This window comes from Acanthopagrus latus, chromosome 5, assembly GCF_904848185.1.
Source record: "Acanthopagrus latus isolate v.2019 chromosome 5, fAcaLat1.1, whole genome shotgun sequence".
Lineage (NCBI taxonomy): Eukaryota > Metazoa > Chordata > Actinopteri > Spariformes > Sparidae > Acanthopagrus > Acanthopagrus latus.
This window is the reverse complement of record NC_051043.1, coordinates 6,470,123-6,490,428: the sequence shown is the minus strand read 5'-3', so window position 1 is coordinate 6,490,428 and position 20,306 is coordinate 6,470,123. Positions and strand designations below refer to the sequence as shown.

The following is a 20,306-nucleotide window of genomic DNA, read 5'->3' as shown; positions in this document are numbered from 1 at the left end:
ACAACCTCACCGCGATGTGACAAGTCTTCGAAATCAAAGTTTCACAGCTCAACTTGAAACCGGAACAGAGTTTTGGTTGTTGAGCAGAAAGACCTGCGTCGATAGCACTAAGGCCCTGTCCACACCAGACCAGGTTATTTTGCAACTGAAGTTTTATTAAGTAAAATTCCGTGTCCACACGAGTGGTGTAATAAAATAACCGAGAATAACTCTGTACACACGCAACCGTAAAATCTGCCACCAAGTGATGCAATATATGTATAATACATATGCCACAGCAATAGGTGGGGATGTAAGGTAAAACAGGAAGGCTTTTTTAACCAATCAAAATAGTTTAAAATCAGAAAGGGGAAGCGTGGCAAATACCAAAACACAATCAACAATGGCGACTCGCAAGGGTGCATCGTTTGTTTGCTAGCAAGAGGAGCAGTCTCCTTCATTGCTCATCCAGGTGCTGCCGTTGTTGCATTAGGTTGATCAGCTGGACATGACAGCCGAACACAGCTGACAGCAAGCCAATAAACAACGACTTTGTCACGTCCATTTTAGCCAAGTTATCGAGTGAAGCTAGTTAACAACCTCTAACCACCTTCTAGCTGTCGTTACTCTCTGTGTTACATTGCTGCAGGTGCAATATTTACAGAGGCACACGCTCAGCTCTGATGTAAGCAATGGAAATATTCACGGTTGTCGTATCCACACGCAACTGCTGAAACCCAAATCGGCTGAAAACCTCACCCTGGACTCCCTTTTCCAAAAGCACAGTTGCATGTGGACAGCTCTTAAATCCAGCAAGTATCTCTGAAATACTGAGTAGTCCAGAGGGTGTCTGTTGAATATCTAGTATCCAGAAGGTATCCACTGAAGGTCGAGTATTTAAAGGCTTCTTTTTAGCACTGACAAAAACAGGTTGATAGATCAATCTGTCGAATGTGAATGAAGTTTCTACAGAAGCACAGGCAAATTTATATACACATGATGGTGTCAACATTCTAATCGTCGTGGCAATGGCGGTTCTCAAAGTTCTGAAATTAAAATTCTTCTAAAATTCTAAATCAAAGCCAAAATTTTAAATTCAAACAATGATCAAAGGCACCCAGGGTAAGTGTTTATCTTTAAATTGTTGGGAGGATCAACAGACTTCTGCTCATCATAGTAAAGATGGAGACAATGAAGACGACAAAATATGAAATGTTTTTAAGGGTCTAACCCTCAAATCATATTTCACCACTTACTAACCCAGACCCCACCTTCTTAAACACATAAAACAAGTCTGTGATGAAAATATGTCAGTGTGCTTTTCAGAGAGTTGTTGTATAAGTCAGAGGTCGCCCATATCACACACGTATATCAAATACCTGATTCTGTTTCCAGCTTATTCTAGCTTCATATGATGTTATCACAGACACCAGATACCACAAATATCAACCCGTATGGCTACAGATTAGGTCAGAGGATCAATACAGCCATTATGGATGCATCCTCTGGGAACCATCAATGTCTGTACAATGGCTGTGTCCTAAATTCCACACTAACATACTATTGAGTCTGTTAAAACAGTTTTTTTTAGTATGTCTGAAACCTTAGTATGAACCCAATAGTACTATTTCCGGTAAATATTACCGTATGCAAGTACTGGACACTATGCTGGCATAAATATCCCACAATGCAATGCAGCAGTGACGACAACAACAACACAACAGACAATGGCAGACAGCGACCAATGCAGCTCTGGTGTAAAGTCTAAAGGTATAACACTTCAATTCAAGTGTCAATGTAGTGTATAGTATGCCATTTCGGACACAAACAATGTTTTTCAGAATCTATCATGGAGAGGTTGAGATATTTCACTTGTTGGCTCCAGATGAAGTGTCAGGGCTTCGCCAAATACAGGCATAGGAATCCTCTGGAGAACATGTATGCCTCTACAGAGTATACTGACAATCCAGCCACAGTTTGTTGAGATAGTGTCATTATTTAAGCTCATGTGACAAAAACGTGTGTCAGTGTCAGAGGACCGCAGCTCAAGACAAATTTAAAGCCTTCCATTGAAACGACAGAGGAGTGAAATCTTGGCTTCTTCAAACAAACACCGAAAAAAAATTCTCCTCATTCCTCTCCCCTGTCTCGGCCCTCTTATAACTCCTTTTCGTTTTCCTCTTTTCTCTTGTTTCCATATCAAAAGAGACCATTTGCAGTTTTCATATGTTTTTCTGTTTTCTTCTTTTGACATTTCAGCTGCTTTTCGACACAATTTAAAGCCACAGATTCCATTTTGCCTTAGCTTTTCAACAAACCCTAAATTATTTCACAGTTTTTATATATTGTGGACATTATTCAAAATTTTCAAAGCCAGTAATGCATGTTTGGCTTCAGCCTCTCAGCAGGGTGCATTCACAATGCAAGTGCTTCAGAGCTTGCCTTCTCTAGTTATACAATTGTTAATCATTGTAAATATTTTTTCCTGAAAGAACCTGTTGAGGTCTCTGGCCCATACTAATCTGACAGTCAGTAACCCATTTGATGCTCAACCTGTTTCCCCAGACTGACTGATGAAAACACATCAAAGAAACATGGAACTGGAGCTGAGCAGGGCGGGGCAGTGCGCATGCGCGGTGCTTCTTTGTGGCCCTTCGCTTCGTGGTGCCTGTCTGGTCTTCAGAGACCTGCTGCAGCAGTAAATCCAAGGATAGGACTGTTCGGCAAAGCTATAATCACTCATTTCAAACTATTTGTTAGGCTGCAGTGTGCAGACTTCATTATTAATCGACAGAAATTGCCAGACAGGTACGGGCAGCGCGGGGTGTCGACCGGTTAACAAGCTGAGCATCCATTCATCCTTTCATTGGCAGCTGAGGTTTTCCAGTCTTGCTAGCTAGCGTTAGCCTATAGCCAGGGGACAGCTGTGTGTGAGGCATCTTCAAAATGTCGGGTTACCAAGGAAAGAAGAACATTCCACGAATTACAGTGAGTATTGCTTTTATTCATTGAAAATTTTTATTATCAGTTGTGATGGGGTTATTTTTTTTTTTTTTTTACGTGCAGTGAGCCTCAGGATTAGACCAAAAGCTAGCCAACGCTTAGCTGTCGCTTCCATTCATTTACATTGACGCTGTCACTGGCAGCAGCCCTGCTTCAGCTCCACACGCTGACAGCCTGGAATGAATAATGACAAGCAGCCAGCAGGATTGCAGAAAGCTCTTTAACATGTCCTGATTTGTAGTATTTTTCTATATAATGAATATTCAGGGCTTGGTTGAAGCAGCTCGTTGCTCTTTTAGCTGTCATCAGTAGCTGTTACTCTCCCTGGCAGCATCCTCAGCATGCAGGGTGTAGTTTACAGGTTTTGGCACAGGTTCCTTCACTGTCATCGTCTCATCTTTGTATCCTCTATCCCCTTTCAGTATCTTCTTTTCAAATGTCTTTATCCTTTTTTAAAAATTTTTTTGGAGAAATATCTTTTTATGAATCCTCAAATTCTTCAGCTGCTGTAGGATAAGCTTTATTTAACCATGATTTTGTGATGAATTATTGGAAATTTGGATTCAGTAATATAATGTCTGCTTTGCTTTATGGTGCAGCTTCTCAAGAAGAGAGCACAGTATTAAGGGCGTACAGTAGGGATGTCGTGATAGTAAAAAGAAGCAAAACCTCTATAGTAAAGTAGGTCAGTGGATAGCACCCATCCAAACCTTTTTCTCTAAGCTCTCATCATGCAGCTGCTAGAGCCAGAGTACTGCAGCTTATAGGCAGCACCTGCTTTTAGTTTGATCATTTTATAACACCAAACTGCCTTGTAAAATGTCTTGACTTAAGTTTCTTAGGCTCTGTTTTGTACAGTTATTGAAGTAGTTGTCAGGATTCCCTTACAGGTCCAGGCAGGGTTATAAAAATACATCCCGGGCTTACATGCATCATGCCCCCAGGCCCTTAGAAACACAGTCAGGCAGCACTTGATAGTTTGGAGTGAAGCAGATAGTGCCACTCTGCACATCAAGATCATGCTTTTTCCCTGAGCATCACTTACTGAATTTGTGAAAATCACATTGTCTCCAGATCAGGACTGATAGCATACTAGATAGATAGGCAGGGCAGTCCTCCTTCAATGTATTAATTCCTCTAGTCACATCTAGTACCATCACACATAGACACAATCAATTTGTCCATTAGCTGAATGACTAGGCTTGAGCCACTATTAGATATTATTGGATATAGCGGTATTTGCCATTGTGTGCTATATTTTTCACAAAATTGCATATTAAACAGCTGTTACAGCATTTTCAGGCTTTTATTTTGAAAAGAAACTGCAGGTGGAGCTGTCATAGTTGCAGAGGGAAATTATGACTGTATTTGGGAGGTTGTTCCAGGTTAACTGGTCTGATGTAGCGGCATGCAAACAGTGTGTCTGTAACATATAGGCATGGAGAGCTCCAGCTCGCCAGTTTGGCATTTTTGCAGATTCAAAACGGGAGAAAATGGTGAGCCAAGGGATTTGAATGAGGCCGTGTGTCCTCTTTGCCATAAGCAGTTATTAATTTAACAGGGCATTACCATTAATTAACATTCCACCTCAGAGTTCCACCTCTTGGGTGGAGACTTTGAGCAAACAAGTTATACAAGGCTATTATACTGTCCATTGTGATATTTGAACAGGACAATGTCATGAAATAAAATTTGGGATATCGCCCAAACATAACAAAAATACATGTTAATGTTGTCGATTAATCTGACAATTATTTTTAGTATTAATTGGTTAATCATGAAATTGATTAAGTGGTCCAAAAAATTAGGGGTGCAAGATAAATATAGGATTGACAAATTATTGGCCCGACACTAGTAAATTTATATTGTCAGCTATTTATCGATATCTGTAACATTCTAGCTGATGAACAGAAATTTTACGCCAGCGAAATACTAAATTGGCCATCATTTCTAATTGGTACATCTTACAGGCTGGGCACACTGGATGTGTGTCCCCTGATCGAAGGATTCGGAATCTCGCCTATTTCTACCGCAAAACACATGCGGTTCTCAGCAAAAATTGACATGTAAACAGTCAAATGGACATCATACTAGCATGTCAATACTGTGTGAATGTCTGTATGTGTAGAATCTTTTTTAGAGTCTCTCCCCTGTTTCCCCTCCGGCTTTCTTGCTCATTCAGCGGGTTAAAGGAAAATCATGTCATCATATTTGTCAATAATTATCAAAGTCAAACTCCATGGACAGAGGCACTGAGTGTGTCCAGCCTGGAGCCTTCCAAATGATTATCATTGCAATTTCCCAGAACCTAAAGTGATGTTTTCGAAATGCTTCCTTTGTCCAGCCAAACTTTTCCCTCTGTTAACTCATGTTTTTCCTGAGTAACTTAGTAAAAAAAAAACTGAGTGTCTTGTTAAATCATGTTCACAAGATAAAAAAAAAAAAAATCATGATATTAGAACAAAGATCCATCAGTTCTACAACAGTTGAGGCATTTATACCCATGGTGTACAGCTCTACCCTTGGTGTACAGTATGTTACAATAGTTTGTCAAAGACAATAATTGCATTTGGAATAAAAGAACTATTGTGGGTCTTTTTCTTTGTCAGTCTTAATATACAGCATTGCCTTGTATTCTTTCATTGATAATTGACAGAGCTTTCCTGTGTACAGCTGTGCTGTGAAGGTCATGTAATGGTAGTTGGTGGCCGACTATCTTCCCTGTTGTCTGAACAATCATAGTCAGCTTGTATCCATTTGGTGGCACCAGACGGAGAAGTTAAAACAAGGATGCTTTCTATTAGGCTGACCTTAAACTCTTTTAGTTTTCTTATTTAAAAACAGTCTCTGACTGACCTTATTACTTATAAAATCACCATTTTGTGTGAAACTGTCCCCTGCATGTCTTTCCACGGTGTGTTTCTACAGTTTGTTCACACAGTATCAGCTATGAGATCTGGTTTGTGTGGTTTAGAATATGTTAATTCACAATGAGATGATTCAACACCATTGTAAAATGTGAACTAAAAAATCAGAGGCATCATGGACCATTAAAACAAAGGGAAAATCACTACAGTACAGTTGCAGTTACATTGATGCAATAATGATGATACTGGTGGATTAACCTAATATTCTATTACTTGTTATTCTAAGCATAGTCTATTTATTATCTGCTTGCCTGTTAAACTTTGCCTGGGCCATGTGACATAGCCAGCGACAATGAAATTTCTACTAGAGTCTGATTGATTGACTTGATTTTAGGGACTTATTCTGATATCGATATATCAGCCAATATACGCTATATACTTTACTATACTACTACAAGCAATCCACCTCGGCTGTAAAATGTTCTTAACAATTAATCAAAAATGGAAATTCAAATCACAGGAGGGACATTTTTTGGGTAAAATGTGTGATAAAATAACATCATAATGAAGTACAGGGAAGTATAAGGACAGGTGGGCCTTTTTTCCACTTGTTATATATTATCAATGACTGAAGACTAAATAACAGGAACACCTGTCTGCTTTAGACTGCATTAATTTTAGCTAGGTATATCTAAAAAGCTGTCAACTGTTTGTGTGTATGTATATATGTATATATACACACACACACACACACACACACACACACACACACACACACACACACACACACACACACACTATACTGTATATAACGATGTAACAGGTGGTATTATCAGCCGATATTGGCCTATCACAGATATATTGGTTCTGCTTTATATGCTGTTGATATCAGCTGCTATGAAAACGTGTTGGTTTCAAAGGACACAGTGCAGAATACGATGCTTGGGGTGATTTATGATTATAAACTTTCAAGTGAGGTAAACTGTTTCAGTTCACTCTTCGCTGTTACTTTATACAATAAAGCTTATTGTTAAAATGTAAATTATCATGCCTCCATTACGTGTTTTTGTCAAATGTGTATGATAACCACATTTGAGGGTTCATTGCAAAAACTGTGTGTACCTCAGCCAAGATATTGATATCAGAATTTCTTACTCCCTAATATAGATATCGGCATTGACCTCAAAAACTGAATATCGATCAGTCTCTAATGTATACATTCTGATACATTCAGTTGGGAATTAAAGGACTATGGCAGTAATGTATAATAATAGCACTTTTGAGCTGAGGTATTTCACAATACACCTCACTGGCCACTCGTGCACATAGAGTACATAGGTTATATGACCCACTTATGGGAGAGTAATGGGCTGGGAGATCATGTCAATTCAGCCATGAATTGTATACTTAATGCATTCCTGCTGTCATGGCCCACCTACTCTGCACACAGCTGAGTGTTTCCTGCTGTGAGGTTTGGAGATGGTAACCACTTTTGTCCTTATTAGCTTTCCTTACTGTCCTCAGAGACCCGGGCAGTCCGTAGGAGAAATAGGCCAGCCAAGTGTGCTCTCCTTTCATCTCATACAGGTTGAGATAACTGTACCACTGAAGAGTTTGAGCTCCTACTTGACAGTTTTGATCAAAAAGAATTGCTCCCTATGTGTACATACATACAGCGACATACATCATGTAGCATAATCCTGAATGATTGTTTCCACAGGACGAAAGTTGGTATGGATTTATCTGTTTGTATGAGTAACCTTTCGTCCTGCTTTAATAAAAGTCTTTTCTCAGAGGAAATTAATTGAGTTAAATGAGTCACCAAACTTGTCCAAAGGTTCTATTCTAATCAAAAAAGTAATTTGTGTCTTTACTGTTAAATTATGTCATTGACTATAAGCTTCAAGGCATTAATAAAGACAATTTCTTGCTCTTTTACTCCGCTCAGCAGGTGGCCTGAATTTCTTATAGTTTATGGTTAATGGTGAAATGCTGTCTGCTCTTTTCAGAGTGACCGTCTCCTCATCAAAGGAGCAAAGATAGTGAACGATGATCAGTCATTCTTGGCTGATATCTACATGGAGGATGGAGTCATTAAGTAAGTTTGACAGTCAACAGGACTAACCTTCTCTGCATTTTTGCTGTTGCATAAACTGTCATGATGCCTAAGGGGGCTAGATATTCCATTATCTACAAGAAGAAACACCTTTACCTTGATTCTTTTGATCCTTTCAAGATGAAATGTCTCAGTTTGTCATGTTTCTTTAATAATTTCTATATGTCTCTGTGTCCTTCAGGCAAATCGGAGACAACCTTATTGTTCCAGGGGGAGTGAAGATCATAGAGGCTCATGGGAGAATGGTGATGCCCGGGGGTATTGATGTGCATACCCGATTCCAGATGCCTGACCGAGGCATGGTGGCAGCAGATGACTTCTACCAGGGCACCAGGGCGTCCCTGGCTGGGGGGACGACTATGATCAGTACGTGTTACATCAGACAGTTTTTCAAATTAGTTTTCATCCCCTTTAAAAACACAGTAATCTGTTGCAGGGATCATAACGCTGCAGATGCGCATGCTGTCACGCATATGATTTAATCATGCAGTTGAATCCAACCTGTTTTGTTTGTGTTTCCTAGTTGACCATGTGGTGCCGGAGCCTGGCGTCAGTTTGGTTGCAGCTTTCAAACAGTGGAGGGAGTGGGCCGATAGCAAGTCCTGCTGTGATTATTCTCTGCATGTGGATATCACTGACTGGAACAAAGGCACTCAGGAAGAGATGGAGACTCTCGTGAAGGATCATGGTATGCTGACAACCTATTCACATTGGGTGTAAACACACAAGCGAGTTATAAATCACTGACTTACTGTCACTTTTACTTGGACAGAAAGGTTTCCTGACCATTATGTTTCCAAATTAATTGTTTCTGACATTGCATGGAGGGAAAAGTTGATCTGATCACTGACCAACAATAACTTGATGTTTCTGCTTTGCAATCTTTGTCCTCTTGATTTTACTCTCCTTCTTTGCTCTGGATTTTCCCTCTTTTGCTCTCTTTGTTCCACCTTTGGCTGTTTTCTCTCATAAGTTTTCTATCTACAGGTGTCAACTCTTTCCTGGTCTATTTGGCTTATAAGGATGTTTTCCAACTTTCTGACTCTCAGGTATGCTCTGCGGCTCTGCGCGCTCCACTGAGCCATCTGTCAAAGCATATGTTTTTAAGTCTGTTAGATGTCTTTGGCGTAGATGTCTTTCTTACAGGCTGATCCTTGTTTGTAATTTTCTTTTAGATCTATGAGGTTTTCAGCGTCATCAGAGACCTCGGAGCCATTGCTCAGGTGCACGCTGAGAATGGAGACATCATTGCAGAGGTAAAAGAGCCACTAATGAGAACGGTCAAGTCTCAGCGGTAAGCATTTGATGCCATTTTACATCATGATGTTCTTCTCCTTGTTCTTTTTAGGAGCAGAGACGTATTCTACAGCTGGGGATCACTGGACCTGAAGGTCATGTGCTCAGCCGTCCAGAGGAGGTAAGAAATGTAGTTAAAATTGCTTTAAAGGGAAAACCAGTATGGAAACCAGGCTGCTGAAGAATCTGACTTCTTGCGTCTGCAGGTGGAGGCCGAGGCAGTTAATCGCTCCGTCACCATTGCCAATCAGACCAACTGTCCCCTCTACATCACCAAGGTGATGAGCAAGAGTGCTGCTGATGTCATTGCCCTTGCCAGGAAAAGAGGTGAGAAGACAAATATTAAAAATTCTCCTTTTTGCAAATCTATTCCACTGGAAACACTAGACTTACTGGGCTTTTCCACTTGCAAGACAACCCTGCCATGCTAATTTGCCTACCATTACCAGTTTAAATGTGCTGAGTTGAGCCCAGGCATGCTACGGTGACATCTTGTGAACGATGCTAACCGATGCCTCGCCCCCATCTCCCCCTTAAACAAGCATTTGTCGCGATTGCACTACTCATGTTTGTGCAGGACAATAAAAAGAGGTTTTTAAAAGTTTTGGGGTGCTCACCTCTCAGGACGTTTGTAGCGTCAGACTGAAGTTTAGTTCTTCACCTGCATTTCTGTTAGTACTTTCAGATATCTGCTGTATTTCACTGCTTTATTGTGTCCCTGGCTGTTTCAAAAATGTCTTGCTGTTTAAAACGAAACATCTCCTGGCTGTGTGGCTTTATAATAAAATGTCTGACATGAAAGGGGGCTTTCATTTTGAAGAATGGATAGGAAAGTAAATGTGTTTTTTACCAAAGTGGCTATTATTTGATAATACTGCATGGAGGAGTATTAACAGCTATTTTTTGACCACTACTCCAGACAAGTTCAAGTCAGCTAAAGATGCACTTGTAATGGGAGTGCAAATCCCTGCCACATTGGGTCAAACCGAGCCAGCACCAGTGTGTGGAAAAGCCCATTATTTCCAATTGCATACTAGATCGGAACTCCTGATTTGTTTTTGATTTCTTAGGGACGGTATCAACAGGCGCACCAAAAGGCCTGTAGATGCAATTTGACAAACCAACAACCCATCAGAGCAATAAAACTCCCAAGCAAAGTCTGCCAGCACTATTTTCTGCCATACATTTGGGTTAGGAAATGCAATGCAGTCACAGAATCTTTTTTTCATTTTTCATCAGCACTGCCTAGTTTGACAGTCTGATCTGAGTTGCATGAGCTTTGACCTACCTGCCACAATCAGAGCATCGAAACTTTTGATATTCCACTTTTCAAATCTGGACTGGTGATGCTTGTCTGTCAGTCATCACATTGAACCCACCCAATATCAGAAATACTGTTGTGATTCTTTTGGTTACCAGGCAACTCTACACCTCCCCCTGTGTCTTTTCAGGCTTGCACTTTTTTGACTTGACATCCTCCTCTCTAATCCTGTAGGTGCTGTGGTTTACGGAGAGCCCATCTCTGCCAGCTTGGGCACAGACGGCACCCATTACTGGAGCAAGAACTGGGCCAAAGCTGCAGCCTACGTCACTTCTCCTCCACTCAGTCCTGATCCCACTACCCCGGACTATCTCAGCTCTCTGTTGTCATGGTAGGTGCTCTGTGCCAGGATGCAAACGTAGCTGGAACACAACTTAGCATGTGTTGCTGCTGTGAGCTGCATTTTATTGTTACTTCCTGTTTTTGTGATCGCGCACTAATAGTTGTCTACTTATTGCACATTTAAATCAAAACCTCAGTTTTCTTGCTTTCTTTTTATCCAGTGGAGACTTGCAGGTGACTGGTAGTGCTCACTGCACCTTCCAAACTTCTCAACGTGCCATAGGCAAAGATGACTTCACCCTCATGCCAGAGGGCACCAACGGCACTGAGGAGAGGATGTCTCTTATCTGGGACAAATGTGTGGTGAGTTTGATATGACCCACTTTTAACACATTCCAAAAAATCCCTCTCATGAAGCAAATGATCCTGTAAACCTTTGTCCATCGTAACATGATAGTATGTGATTTGTCATCCTGTCCCAAAAGGTGACTGGCAAGATGGATGAGAACCAGTTTGTGGCAGTGACCAGCACAAACGCAGCCAAGATCTTCAACCTGTTTCCTCGCAAGGGCCGCATTGCTGTGGGCTCTGATGCCGACTTGGTGTTGTGGGACCCAGATATGACTAAGATCATCTCGGCCAAGAGCCACAACCTGGTCAGATGAAAACTTTGCCTGTCTCAGTTCTTATCCACATAACTTTCAATTGAACTATGACAAGAAATCCAAGAGAAAATCAGTTTGCACCTGTCAGTAAAAAGTCTTATCAGTATAAAACCGCAGCATTTTAAGCTAATCATATAACGGGCAGACCCTGCACTCCCTTGACTCTGAGCAGTCTTTTTGTTGTTTCCTGATCAATTATTTTCTTCTCCCAGGCTGTGGAGTATAACATCTTTGAGGGCACAGAAGTGCGTGGAGGTCCTGTGGTGGTGATCAGCCAGGGCAAGATCGTGTTGGAGGAGGGCACCCTCCACACCATGGAGGGTTGTGGGCGCTACATCAGCCGTAAACCTTTCTCTGATCATGTCTACAAGAGGATAAAGGCTCGCAGCAGGGTGAGTTCAAACACAGGTAGACACACTTTGGAGAAACTTAAATCCTTACAGTAGAGGGTAGCGATGGTCTGATGAACTGTGCTTGTACATATAGCTCACAGAGCTGCGAGGAGTCCCTAGGGGCCAGTATGACGGGCCAGTGTGTGAGGTGACTGTGACTCCCAAGGTGATGTCTACCGTCTCCTCTGTGAAGACTTCCCCTGCTAAGCAGCAGCAGCAGCAGCAGCAACAGCAGCAGTTTACCCAGCAGCCAGTGCGCAACCTTCACCAGTCTGGCTTCAGTCTGTCTGGTGAGTGAAAGCACACATTTCACCCCTGGCAGCATGGCCCCTTTCACAACTTGAATTGAAAAGTGCAGTATGTGAGAATGTGAAGCAATTGACAAAATGAATTTGTGTGAATGCATTGTAACATAGCCTAAAAAATGAGACCTTCCCATACAGTCTTGACTGCTGGAGGACTGATTTCTATGTTCAGGTCCTGACAAATGTGACTTTTATGGACATTCCCAAGTGCTTTGCCTCCTCCACTCCCCTACGGCGGCAACAGTGTGCAACACAGGGTAGTATTGGTTTAGAAATTGAGTCAAGTCAACACTTAGTCTACAGACGTTCTCAGTTTGTTTATCCATTACTCCTTTCCTCGCTTTCTCTCCCATCCAGTGAGACACGAGGATAGGGGAGTCGAGGCCGCAGGAATTTAACAAAATTAGGCATCAGAGCTGTATTTTAAAGCAACTTCAATTAAAGATAATGTAGCATCATGCATCATCAACAGTGTTCATCACAACTTATATGTTTTCTTCTAATTCAGTTCACAATGTGGCATAATGTGACTTAAATAACATCAAGGTGAAATGTTGACATGCTACAGACATGGTGAATGTCAGAGAAATTTGATCGTGCATTCAATCACCTGAAATAACCTGCAGAATGTATAAATACAAAGGAACTGTACTCCTCAAGGAGTGTTTCAGGAACAGAGAGAAGGAGACACAAAATGGGGAATGAGAAAAGCCCAGAGACAAAGCTAATATTGCTGCAAAGTAATGTAGTGGCTAATGAAAGCCGGATTGCTAATGCAGATGAATTGCTACTTAATTAATGCAGCAAAATGCTGTCTTGGAAACCAAAGCCAGATCCATGCAACGTAGCTAAGGTACAGTTAACAGGCTAAACTTTGCTTGCTAGCACATTAACAGTATCGCAAGCAAATATTATCTTAGTGGATATGGTAGCTGCCTAACTTGACAAATTGGTTCACCAGCCAACCTGTTCCATGACACTAACATGTATTATTATAAACAGTGTTGATATTAGCTGACAATCAATGATGAAAAGATTAAATGCAAATATATATAACTAACTATTGCTTTCTTTTAGCCAACAGCGATACAAGGTAGGGGCGACCAACTAGCCAACATTAAATTAAGCAAAGGCTAGCCAACTGGCTGCAATGTAGCTCCCCAGACTGGATTTAGCATTGCTTTGTAGTGTTAGCTGATGAAGTAATTTGCAAATGGAAAGTCAGTTATAGTGCAATTGAGCCAGCTGTCAAAATAGAATATTGGACTTAAGATAAAAATGTTAATTAAAGTGTTTTCCAACTGTTTTGGCTGATGCTCTAGTCTGCGAGTGCAAGCAACAGAATGCTGACTTCAGTTAAAGTTAAGTTACTTTAATGTGAAATTGTATTGTATGTTCATTTTCAGGTGCCCAAATTGATGACAACGTTCCTCGCCGTAATACTCAGCGCATCGTGGCTCCCCCCGGTGGCAAAGCCAACATCACCAGCCTCGGCTAAGCTCTTTTACTCAACCGAGCCGGGTATGCAGGCCAAAGCGAGACCAGAGGCCACTCTTACTGCTGTCACATCACATCTGGTCACCTCTGACTCCCCCTGCATCCCACCCAGAAGCACTCCATCCATTCTTATTCACACACTACCATTATGTCACTTCATGCATCTTTCCTGCCATATTCCATTGTAAAGGAATGATCAAGTGAATTTGGAGCAGCTTTTTTTGCTGTTTTTATCCCCAGTTTGATTGTTGATTAAATTTGTTTACATTTTTTGTATATTTTTTGCTGTTTGAGCTGTTAAGTTGCCCTCTTTCTTGGCTCAGAAAGAGGACGGAAAACTTGTCCCAAGAAGTTTTCGTGGGCGGGCATTTTAGAAACTTGAGGTGTTTACAGTTTTTCTTCATGCACTGTTCATTTCCCACATAAAAGTTAGATTGTGCTGGTGGAGCCACCTTCATTTGAAAGTAAAGCCTCCATTGTCCACACTGTTACACTGTAAGATTGTTGTTCTAGTACAGAAATGCTGTTACATTGCTGCCACAAAAAATGTGGAAAAGGGCGGTTTCTCAAATCTTTGACTGTTTCTATCTGACGTTTGCAGTATTTGATTTTTTTGTCGGTAGTGTGTCCAGCTGAACAGTTCACCTTTGTCTTCCTTTTGTGTTATAGTTGCACTTTTTTAAAAAAAAAGTTGATGGTTTATGTTTTTATCATGCTGGAAAGCTGTCTGCAATGAAAGGAAAAAAAAGGGTATTTTAGGATTATCTTCGGAGAATCTTCTGGCGCATTACATTCGTCCAAGAACATGAACCTTCTCCTTTATGTCATGATCTTTTTTTTTTTTTTTTTCGTCATGTTTAAGAGGTTGTCAGGGCAACAAGCTGTGCTAATGTTCAGGATCCAGAAGCTGGATGGGAGACTTGTTGACAACCTCTCTGCACCTGGTGCTATATGATCTATGCTGTATATGAGCAGATGATGTCCACCTCCACGCAGCACCCAGTAGTCACCATTACCCAGTTTAAAATTTGTTTTGCACCTGTAACAATCCAAATGGTAAAAATCTATGTGAGCTTGCATCTTTTTACTCGTATTGGAAATGTCTGTATGTTTAAGGATATATTTGTTGAACTGAACTACTTGCCTGCCTGTTCTGTAAGATATTGATAGCACACTGTATCTATGAAGGCTCTTTAAAGAAATGGAAGTGTGATCGATCTTTGAGACCTGATGAAAAATGCTTCAGTATGTACATGAAATCCCCTCACAGTGTGCTGATGATGTGTCCACTGTTCTCGGTGTTAGTGTTGTGAATGAATTACCAGATATCCGGTTTTATCTTCTCTTACCCCCCTCTACCAACATTGTCGACACCAGATTCACTCGAGGTAGTAACTGTATTCACCGATCCACACTGGGTTGTCAGTTTTGCGGCACTGTATGGCCAAACTGTAAAACACTGTATTATTTCTTCCTCATTGCCTTGTCAAGTGTAGGTTTTGTATGCCAAGCTATAATGTGAAGTGATTTACATTCTTGAAGGGAAGTTTCTTGGTTATTGAGTTGTGATGTTGAGCACTGTTGTTGCCCCTCTCCCAGCAAGTGTGATACTCTCTCGGTCATGTATGTTTTGTAGGATATACAACAAGGGGATTTTTTGGGGGGGAAATCATCAGTCCTGTCAGCATTTGACCCTATCTGTGTTGACTTCAGTGGATTAAAATAATAAAAATGAAACGTATTGTTCTGAGTCTTTATTTTAAACATGGATAAATTAGCCATTTGAAATTTCAAGCAGCTAAGTTATAATGTAGGTACGAAGAAGCATGCATGGAATATAAAAAGCTGATATCTGTCTCTGCTCGATTGACTTTGATAAGGGATTTATATGGTATTTTCAGGGCCAATAACAATTATTAGCAATCAAGGAGGCTAATAACCGATATTTGAAACCGATATACATCTGAAGTAAAAATGAAAATCTTGGTGTCATCTTCTGATATCAGATGGGTGTCAGGACATGGCACTGGCAGTGCATGCTGGACAGCAAAACTACCTGGTTAGGCTGAGGAAAGGATCATGGTTTGGATTCAGATAATGACTCTACGGTCATGGTTACTCTCAGCAGACTTCCATAAAAGATGAGTCAAACTCTTACTGACAATACTGGACAAATTTGCCATTTTTGTGTGTTCAGCTAAACTGATGTCAGTGATGAAATGCAGTATATTTTTACTTAAAGTGAAACTCTCACCAAAATGCAACCTAGGCTTTTTTTTGTTTTTTTGTTTTGTTTTTTGTTAATGTATATGAGTCAAACCTTTGTGTCAAAGCATATTTACGATGAAAGAGGCACTTTTAAGATTTACCGTATTTTCAGTTTCGGTCCAAACTCATTTTAAATGGGAGTGCAAATTAGCGATAGCATCAAAATCGCTATTTTTAAAACACTAAGAAGGCTCGACACAACATAAAACACTGAGCATTGAGAACATTGTTTGTGTACACAGAGTTTACTAAAAAGAGAGTTTTTGGATAACTCACCTTAGCAGATAGTTGCTGGAAGACAGTAGCAGTCCACCTTAAATCTCCTCCAGGTTACATTGCATTCTGAGATCGATACTTCTCGGCTGCCATGATGGCTGCGAGTGGAACAAGCTACTGCTATGGTGAGTTGTTCAAAAACTTAAGTCGATGGTTGATTCTTTCTGTGCAGAATGATTTATTTTATAGTGTAATACTAAAGGGCAGTTTTCACATTCAACTACTGAAGGAGGAAAGTCTTTTGAAGACCAAGTTAAACACAAGTGTGATGTGGAAAGTGGAAATCTCCAGTGCAAATACAATGAAGAGTAGGACACAACTTAACTTCTACAATGGAATATATATTTGCACACATAATATTTTTCAATCAGGCGTTAAAAGTAAAGCAATTAGATGCAAAAGATAATTGTGTACAAAAAAAGATCAGACACAAATAAATATGTCATATAAATATGACTGACACTAAGTAAAATCTCGTGTTTTTACATTGTGGCAATGGCTCTTAATCTTTCTTTTACTGCTGATAAACGATCCTCACGAGCAGTTGATTGAAATTAATTAATTAGAAGTGTACCAACAGAGCACTGTCCCTTGTGCCAAATTACAAAATCTTTTCCAGGACCCTTCTTAAGAATTTATGGATAGATAAACAAAAAAAAAGTTTCAAGAAAAGACTTGTAAACTATTAGACATATAAAATAATGTATTTCAGATTTGTAAATCAACTATTCTGTTGAATCACAGCACATCCCAGCAGTGGTTGCAGTAACTGCAGAGAGGCAGTGGGACACTGGGTGGAAGCAGCGAGTCATGAAACTTCACAGCAGCTCTTTTTGTTTTTTTTTGTTTTTTTTGTCCCAGCCTCTTCAACTCTTCACCCACAGGGATGCTCCCAGCACCCAGCTCAATGAACTGAGTGAGACAACGTCACAGTGGATGCACACATCAGCAACAGTTCTGTGATTAGTGAAGACCCCTGGCTGTTTGACAGTCGTCCAATTAGGACTTAGCACGATGAGCTCACTGATTAAACCGGAGAGGGGAATCCTATAATGTCAACATCTTCACCCACTGATGAGGGCTTAGGATGCAAAGAACACAAAAAGCATCGGAAAGTCTTTGCAGAGCTAAGCCCTCCTGGGAAAAGTGAGCAAACATGACTCACCAGATGCTCTTGCTATGCTTTCAATCCACTGGAACAGACACGACAGTTATAAATCCACAGGCCTCCTCAGAGAAGACTTTTCATCACCGTGAAGATTCATTTACACTCAAAACAAAAACGTTGCCTGAAGTTGTGACTTCAGGTTTTTTTTTTAATGCAAAGTCATGTTGGGTAATTGTGAATAAATTAAATCAGTAGATTCCTGATATAAAATAAGCCAGTTGAAATTACTTTTAGGAATATAATTGAATAATGAACACTTGACAACACAGGTGTATGTGAAGGTTCCCCTTAACTTTTGATGTGATAATTAGATAAAACCAGGTTTATGTCTAAATCTGCATTCATTCAACTAGTCAAACTAACCCCCCCAGCTTCCCTGTTAACGCCGCTGCACGGCTACAGCGAACAGCTTTTCTACTGTCCAAAGCGAAAAAACAACCTCCAGATTCACAGTTTGACCTAGAAACCTTGTTCTTGCTGCTAAGAACTGGCGGAGTCTCAATACCATTGCCAGAAAGACAGCTATCATATGTGTCTGAGAGATTTGCCCTCGGTACAGTCTACAGTCAGCAACTCCAAAATTCCACGATGTACAATAATTTGACCATTTTGTGATGCTCACACTAGTAGTTGGTTTAAGTCTACACTTTCTCCCTAATATTTACATCCCTACATGATAATGATAGCAAAATATGGATCCCAGGCCTCACCTCTCTTTTCAGCCAATCATGTTAGGCGAACATGGCTGCCACTCAACACTGATCTGAAGTGAGCTCGGGGTGGAGCTTCGGCCTCCTCGCTGATGGATGGGTTCAGTTTGAGTTGTTTTTACTGCATTATGCACCTGTTTGTTCTGGTGGCTCAGGTGTACATGATTATTTTACCCCAAAATACGACAAGCTCAAGCCTCTGCTATGACACTGCTATTTCCCATCCGGCAAACACTGGTGTCTCAAGTCCTTCTGGTAAGGGGAAACACATATCAGCGGGGGGAGCAGCAGAGTGAATAACTGTCTGTTCAGTCTTGTTTTACCTCGGTTTCTCTCACTCTCCCTTTTCACCTGCTTTGCTTCCTCCATCAGCGGGGTTCTTTTTCTTTCACAGTGTGGTGTTTCCACAGTTGTTCCGGTCGCTACACTGTTACCTGGGGATAGTGTACAGGGAAAACAATGCCACTTCTTGTTTTGGTTGCACAATGGCAGATGTGCTTCTTGTGTGACGTAATTTTTCTTTTGTTTTTGCGGAAAAGAACGAAAAACAAAGCCCTGTGGCAGGCCAAATACATAAAAAAATACAGCCATTACACTACACACCATCAGTATTTATTAATTTCAGAATTATGATTTATTAAGCCTTTTTTTTTTGGCTTTATTGGAAGTTAAAAAGCCCAAAATCTGCACTCAGGGGACCTCGCCTCTACCCCAGAGAACACTGCTCCTGAAGTGTTCGGCTCGCCAATAGTCTTTAATCTTTAATTCCTCGATTTCGTGACATCGCGTCACATCACTTTGTCACACAGCAGCACTGGACACTATGAGAAAATGTATGTGTTTTTTGACCACTACAGCATTTAAACCTAATCTAGTAGCAACCCAAAATAAAATTAGGAACATGAAAAACAGTATAATGTTTCCTTTATAGCAACAAAGTAGTCTATTGCCAGTTTGATCAGGAAACTTAGCATCAGATGTGATGCTTTACATAAAAATAATGCAGTAAAATTGGCAGTAATGTATCAGAATAGTACAGTTGAGGGAATACAGCTTCTTCTATTGTTAACTTCATCGTGAATAAAGGAGAGACTGTTGAATAAACACGTGGGGGTTGTTCTTGTTCTGTTCTAGTCTATATCTGACTACTGCGAGGCAGCAGATCTAATTATGGTATTCATTACAGCGACTGCATTTGGAAGATAATATGTCTTTATAAAGCACAGCACGCAGGTATTCGCTGGCTGAGGGTTTTTGCTCTCTCCACACAAGAGACAATAGCAGGGAGGGGTTGAATTAGGTCATCTGTACCATCTGTACTTTATTGCTGCGGCTGCTCTCCTAATGGCATCTGCTCAGAGATGGTGTGATTTACAGGTTCACAGAAATGCTACTCAATGACAACGCGGACACAGTCAAGCACTCTCACTGCGTGCCGGGTCCCCTCCCCTGTGGAAAAGCTGTCGAGTCCACTTCTACGTCTAGACTCAGCGCGCAGAGGGGTAGATTGACTTAACCATGCCGACTGCATCTCCTCCCTCTCACACTTACAAAGGGGGAGCATCTTGGTACTACAGCAGGAGCAGCCAGGGGGAAAGTAAATCAATATGGTCGGCAGAGGTTGTCCTCTCGCCCTTTGATGCTTCTCTGTATACACGGAGACACTTTGCGGTCTTGAACTCCCACTAAACTTGCTCAGTTTTCACCTTTTCGCTGGCGCACACCACCCACGCAGAAGTTCTTAAGAAAAGCGAGAGATATAACTCGGTGTGCTTTTGTGTGTGGATGGCATCTAAAAATGGGCGAAACAAAGAGTACGGCCTGAGAGAAGAACGTCTGAGACTGCGTATGACTTAACATGACATCCCTAAATCTGCTGGATTTTTTAAGAGGCTTGGGGGCCGGTCAGTATTGAGGTCAGCAACCACGAGGTCAGTTAAAATTCCACGCAAGTATATTAAGACATCCATCTGGCACCGCTCAGAGGTACACAAAATTGTGGGAATGCGGATAGATAAAGTAGAGCTTGTGAGAGGCGATATATTCAGTGACTCAACCCAAAGAAACAAGTCCAGAAATGTCCCCATGGATCCCTTGTTAGCAATATGTCATACAAATTTATTGTAATGTGACTTGGAAGTACACAAGGTCCCTTGGTTTT

The 20,306-nt window shown here is 40.9% G+C and overlaps 1 protein-coding gene across 1 annotated transcript; it reads left to right on the top strand.

Annotated features, from left to right (window-relative positions):
• The first annotated feature begins 34 nt into the window (after positions 1-34).
• Positions 35-15,464, top strand: dpysl2a (dihydropyrimidinase like 2a). Its single transcript, XM_037097784.1, has 14 exons — positions 35-2,967; positions 7,859-7,947; positions 8,147-8,331; positions 8,489-8,653; positions 8,953-9,014; positions 9,141-9,221; positions 9,314-9,382; positions 9,468-9,588; positions 10,757-10,913; positions 11,086-11,227; positions 11,350-11,520; positions 11,742-11,921; positions 12,016-12,211; positions 13,633-15,464. The coding sequence occupies exons 1-14, from the start codon at positions 2,926-2,928 to the stop codon at positions 13,722-13,724; spliced, it is 1,752 nt and encodes a 583-aa protein (XP_036953679.1). The 5' UTR covers positions 35-2,925; the 3' UTR covers positions 13,725-15,464.
• The last annotated feature ends 4,842 nt before the right edge of the window (positions 15,465-20,306 follow it).

Excerpts from the sequence above, each read along its gene's own strand:
- dpysl2a (XM_037097784.1), top strand. The coding sequence starts at position 2,926 with ATGTCGGGTTACCAAGGAAAGAAGAACATTCCACGAATTACA. Across the intron at positions 7,948-8,146 it reads ATGGAGGATGGAGTCATTAA|GCAAATCGGAGACAACCTTA; the intron begins GTAAGTTTGACA and ends TGTGTCCTTCAG. Across the intron at positions 9,589-10,756 it reads TGCCCTTGCCAGGAAAAGAG|GTGCTGTGGTTTACGGAGAG; the intron begins GTGAGAAGACAA and ends CTAATCCTGTAG.